General features: G+C 31.2%; 1 protein-coding gene across 1 annotated transcript; it reads left to right on the forward strand.

Moving 5' to 3' along the window:
- The first annotated feature begins 1,261 nt into the window (after nucleotides 1-1,261).
- LOC135963146 (sterol-4-alpha-carboxylate 3-dehydrogenase, decarboxylating-like) lies at nucleotides 1,262-4,682 on the forward strand. Its single transcript, XM_065514919.1, has 4 exons — nucleotides 1,262-1,443; nucleotides 1,525-1,683; nucleotides 3,549-3,977; nucleotides 4,087-4,682. The coding sequence occupies exons 1-4, from the start codon at nucleotides 1,290-1,292 to the stop codon at nucleotides 4,536-4,538; spliced, it is 1,194 nt and encodes a 397-aa protein (XP_065370991.1). The 5' UTR covers nucleotides 1,262-1,289; the 3' UTR covers nucleotides 4,539-4,682.
- Nucleotides 4,683-6,323: the final 1,641 nt, after the last annotated feature.

Raw genomic sequence — 6,323 nt, forward strand, 5'->3', positions numbered from 1 at the left:
AGTGTTATTAAATAACTTTCTTCCTCTGCACAGAGAAACAGATTCGTAGTAGCAACCGAATTTGTTGCCAATCAAATGATTCGGTTGCACACATAGAATTTGTCGGTTCTTTCAACAGAAAGTCAGTTAATAAAGAAGAAATTCGGTTGAAATAACCAAATTTTTGTTACTCCTTCTAAAATTTTTTACCCACAACTGTAAAATTCGGTTACTAAGGCAATCATTCGATTGGCAACAATTTCGGTTGCCATCACGAATTTGGTTTCTCTGTGTGGGTAATTTTATAGCAGCAATAATATAATTTTAAGTTAACTATTAATTTTGAAACGAATCCATATAGCATTTCTCAAATATTATACATTTGGTAGTTTTTAATTAGAAATTTGGTAGGAAAAATATTTTATGAGTGGCAACGCTGGTATTGACCCTTTTTGATTACAATGAGACTGTACGATAGCTGGTCGAAAGTAGTCAACGCATTGGATTCACAAACTGGTTACATAGCTTCAGTTACCTTACTAGCTACCTAACCAGTCATTTCAACATGTACGGTAGCTAATTGGTCTTAAATAGTAAGCTGAAAAGACATATCATAGACAGTCCAATAAACGATTGCTTGTAAACAAACCTTTCTCCGACAACTGTCCAATAGATTGCTTTTGGTGGGTAAAATAATGTGCAGTACAAAAAAAGTTTATCAACAAAAAAAGGTATATCAACACAATTTGTATAAAACCAGTTGGTACGAATTACTCAAGAAACGTTTAAAGTGTCTACACTCCAGATTACTTAGAGACACTTAAGTGGCAATTCTCTTCATGCTAGATTACTTGAGATGTATAAAGTAACCAATTGTCTTCTCTCTGCACTACAAAGAGCACATACGTGTGAAATGACCAAAATATATAAATTGGAGTCAGCCAAGTGATAAGACATTTCTGACTATTACTGTCTTTAAGAGATACATTACCTACTTGCTTATCTGCTGGGTAGATACTAAATAAGTATGTTTGTGTATTGTATGCACATAGGTAAATGTGTATATTTATGTACGAATATGTAGCTACTATTAAGTAAATCTAATTAACATAGTTTTCCGCATAATTGTATTGTAAAAAAGTCTTAAAAAACTAACATTAAAACATAATTAACAATAATATTTCTAAACTATTTTCGTAACTTATATATGTACATTTAACAGTTTTTTTCATTTTTTTTATTTTAATTTAAATTTTATTTTTATTTTTATATATTTAGTTTCTACATACACACATAACAAATAATTAAGTATGATTTCTGAAACTGGCGAAATAGTGTTGGTAACTGGGGGCAGTGGTTTTATAGGTCAACACATTATAAAACAACTGCTAAAAGATCAACATGAATTGAATATCAAGGAAATCCGAACTGTAGATTTGGTGCCGTACAAAAATAAGATTGATGGTGAGTTTTTGAAATGAATTTTGATAATTCTAAAGAAATTCTATTGTATATGTATACATGCTAAATAATATTATATTGCAGATGAGAAACAAAATATTCGAATGTTTGTGGGAGATATCTGCGAACCGGATGCAGTGGCGGATGCTTTCAAAGGCGTCGATACGGTGTTTCATTGTGCCGCTTTGGTTAGTTTGCAATATCCACCCAACTACAGGCAATTGGATCGTGTTAATGTAGATGGTAAGTTTTTATACCCTACACCACCATAGTGGGTAGGGTATATTGGGTTAGTGAAATATAACGCCCAAAAATATTAGTCTAACACAAACCTTGAAGTATACCGAACGAATCACTTTCTGAGTCGATTAAACTATGTCTGTCTGTCCGTCCGTCCGTCTCGCTGGCTGGCCATGTAAACTTTGTGCTCAAAGTAAAGGTAGCAATTTTGAAGATATTTCGATAAAATGATATATATATATGTAATTTGTTCGGCACAAGGACGATCGAAGCCTATTGAAACTGGCTGAAATTCCGAAATTGGACTTTATCTGTCATACATGTTTAATTTTTATTGGTATCTACATAAATTTTACACCAAATAAGTTTTATTTATACGGAATTCATGTCACCAAATTTTATTATGATCGGTCCATAATTAGTCATAGCTCCCATATCACTTTAACATGCATAAATAAATCTCCTAAAAATGTTGGCATACACATAAAATTCAAAATGAATATCTTTCATATAGACATAAATCACTCGCGAATATAAATTATTGACATTTTAAAAGAAACATGTTTTTACTCATTTACTTAGTGTAGGGTATTATATTGAGAAATGTGTAAATCATAGGGCATAGGGTACAACTAGAGGTGCAACTGAGAGTAAGCTGAGAGTAACAATAATTCCTCTCTTCACACGTACCTGTGATATGTGAATTCAACATACTTGTGAGAGAAATTAACACATTAAAATACTTGAAATTTTACCTTTGATTTTCCGACTAAATACAGACCCAACCACTTTATTACACTTCTATACACTATTTTATGATTTTTTTTAACAATTTACAGCACATTTTATTTCCGAAACACGTTAATTTTGCTCAAACGAAAAAAATATTTTTTATTAATTTTTGACACTTAATTTTATTTGTGGTGGAATTTAATTTATTGAACATAGTTTCAATTTTTGGTATTGAAAATAGAAGAAAATTTACATAAATTAAAATTTAAACATTTTTATACAACTCAGTGTGTCTGGTGAAAATTAAAAAGGCACCAACACAATCTCAAAACTTTGTACTAATACATTCTCACGACTTAGGTTTTTGACAACAGACTTAGGTTTTCTCCCTCTCAGTAACGCTTCTATGGATATATTATTCTATGTCATAGGGTATAACTAGAGGCGCAACTGAGAGTAAGCTGAGAGTAACAATAATTCCTCTCTTCACACGTACTTGTGATATGTGAATTCAACATACTTGTGAGAGAAATTAACACATTAAAATACTTGAAATTTTACCTTTGCTTTTCCGACTAAATACGGACCGAACCACTTTATTACACTTCTATACACTATTTTATGATTTTTTTAACAATTTACAGCACATTTTATTTCCGAAACACGTTAATTTTGCTCAAACGAAAAAAAATATTTTTTATTAATTTTTGACACTTAATTTTATTTGTGGTGGAATTTAATTTATAGAACAGAGTTTCAATTTTTGGCATTGAAAATAGAAGAAAATTTAAATAAATTAAAATTTAAAAACTATGTACTAATACATTCTCACAACTTAGGTTTTTGACAACAGACTTAGGTTTTCTCCCTCTCAGTAACGCTTCTATGGATATATTATTCTATGGTGTAAATACTTTTGCGACATTATAAATATTGGGAAATCGTTTCTGTTTGAAATATTTCTAAGCAAACGATTGCTCAATTCACGACCAATGTTGCATCGTAGTATACTAGGTGCTAGAAACAAATTATAGCAAATTAAGATAATACAAATACTATTGTTATTACAAAAAAGAAAACTCAAAAAATGACCTATGATTTGTTTTAAAAATAAAAATATTTTTTTTTATTCCCAGGTACCCGAGCCGTAGTTGAACTTTGTGTGGAACACAATATTAAACGCTTAATTTATACCAGTTGTGCCTCTGTGTGCATGGTGCCATTCAAGGGACACAGTACATTCACATTAGTTATAAATCAAACTGAATCGAAAGCTCCTACTCCTAAATATGATGCACAAAATCCTACCGATTTTGACAAAAACTTCTTAATACCCGGTTATTCGTCGTCCAAATTGCGTGCTGAAACAATAATACTCAATTCGAATGGAGCCATGTTAAGCAATCAAAAAGATTATTTGACCACTGCGGCCATAAGGCCACCACTAACATACGGCGAGGCCGATGAACTCTTTGTGCCAAGTGTCCTTAAATACCTAAGCAAACATAAATATTCTTATCCCAGAATAGCAGGTGCAGGAGGCAAGCAGCAAATATCGTATGCAGGTGAATAACTAATTAATATTTTTGCATAATAATGCAGGTGCACAGCTACCTACACATACAATATTAAAATTAATTACTAAATATACATATCTATTAACTTTATTTTAAGGAAACGTCGCTTGGAGTCATATTTGTGCTTATAAAACTCTAAAGTCTAATCCAAAAGCTATTGCTGGCCTACCTGTTTTCGTTACCGACGATACCCCCATAAATGACATTTCAAGATTTATACAAAAAATGGCTTTGTTGGGGGGCAACTTCAAAGTTCGCCATACATCATGGTATTTGCCTCACTTTTTATTCTTCTTTATGTCGCTGTTGACGGAATTATTTCTCAGAGCTTTAGCTCCAGTTAAAGACATGTCTCTGAAATTTTCTCTTCGTGCTATTAGTTCTTTCACTGCCTCTGTTATGATGTTTAATCGTCTGAGAGCTGCCATTCATATGGATTATGTGCCGTTAATTGAAGTGGAAACTTCTTTGCAAAAGAGTGCTAACTGGTATTCCAAATGGTGGGAAGAGAATATCTCAAAAGCAACTGTTAAAGCTAAAACGAATTAGAGCGAAAGCCGAATTGTTTTTAGTTTAAACAGAAATAATTACTAAAAGAAGTTGTTGGTGTTTGTATTGTTACTTTTACGTTTTTTTATATGTTCATATGTTTAATATATTGTAATAAAAATTGGATAAAAAAATGTTAAACAAGTTTTTTTTATAGATTTTTGCTCTAAGAATTTAGAAGATAGATAGATTTTTAAAGATCAATTTTATTTTGGTGTACAACAAAATTTCATATAAACTTACAGTCTCATTGCACATACATACATAATTTGACTTTATCCTCTTGCCACTAAAATTATTTACAGACGACAATACATACTTTGTATATCTACATTTCAAAATTAAAATATTATTGAAATCTTTTTTCCACGACAGTGTGTATAAAAATATTTAATTTTTAGTTGGTTGGTATTTTTCAACAAACTTTATTTTTATTATTATGCATTTTCTTCATATTAGTACAGATATGCAACAAATGACAGTTGACAAAAAAGTAATATCGCACCGAATGGCTATTTTGACGTTCTACAACAATGTTTCAATGGATGTAGTTTGCACAGCGAGAGAAAAAATTTAATTTTAATTTAACCGAAAATTGGACTTTTTAGAAAACCGGTTTTTCGGTTAACCGAATTTGAATTGTATCAAAAAAGTACCATCGTAATAATTTAACTGCCCCTCGCGTCAAGGTTCAAATACTATTTTCTACTAGCAGTAAAATTGTGAAATTATGTAAGTAACTTCAACAATTTTAGCATAATCTCATTATAATACCGGTATGATTTTTTCTGAAAATAAGTCCGACTTCAAGTGTTTGTCATGATGTATTGCTAGAATAAGTTGTTTTTGGGTGTTGCGTAACAATTATTTAAAGGTTTCAACGTTATTAAAATTACTTTTGGGAAGATCCATGTGAATGCGGACAGGAGTCGGATTTACCATTTCCATTTTTCAATGGAAACTCATTCCGATGTAAAAATATCGCGATTTTAAAATTTAAAAATTTGTTAAAATTGTCTAAAATTATATACTCATAATTGCCCATAACTTTGAAACTCCTCAAATACCAGAATAATTGTTGACTCCATTTTAAAGCCAAAGTTATTGTCCATAAAATGGTGTGAATAAAAATTGTATATATTCGGAGTATATATTTCAATGTAAAAAATATCGAAGATCGCGGTGTTAAGAACTAATAAAGAACACGGTATGATGACACCTAAACTCTCTACTATATTCGTGCAAATTCAATGCAATTTCGATGGAGACTCGATTAGTTCAGGAGTTATAAAGAAAAAAGTTATTAAAAATACGTTTTTTCTTATAAATACATAAAAAAATTAAGGAAATAAAAGAAAATCTTTTATTTACATCAAATCACTGACCTTGAAAGCCTGTATATAGGAAACTATATAACTATCTAAGAAAACAACACAGTTGAATCAATTTTAGTGTCACCGAAAAGCTCAATATTTGTTCGCTTCCAAATTTTGAAAAAAACACTAAAAACAGGTCATATGCTCGTAGATTTGTTGAAAGGTCCGAGAAGCTGTGAATGAGCCAAGATACAGATATCATCCGTGTAATCGAGGTCGATCAGCCGGCCTTACAGTCCCAACATTATCCCCCAGCTCTTCTATCGGTCTACTCAACAACTTGCCATGTCTAATTCTACAAGATACATTACAATATAAACTCCTGATAAGATGAATGAGTTTGAGTGGGATTTTCTATATGCCAATGCACTCTAAATCACATCATGACTCAATTTGTCGAATTCTGGCT

Source organism: Calliphora vicina, unplaced genomic scaffold (genome assembly GCF_958450345.1).
Source record: "Calliphora vicina unplaced genomic scaffold, idCalVici1.1 scaffold_18, whole genome shotgun sequence".
NCBI lineage: Eukaryota > Metazoa > Arthropoda > Insecta > Diptera > Calliphoridae > Calliphora > Calliphora vicina.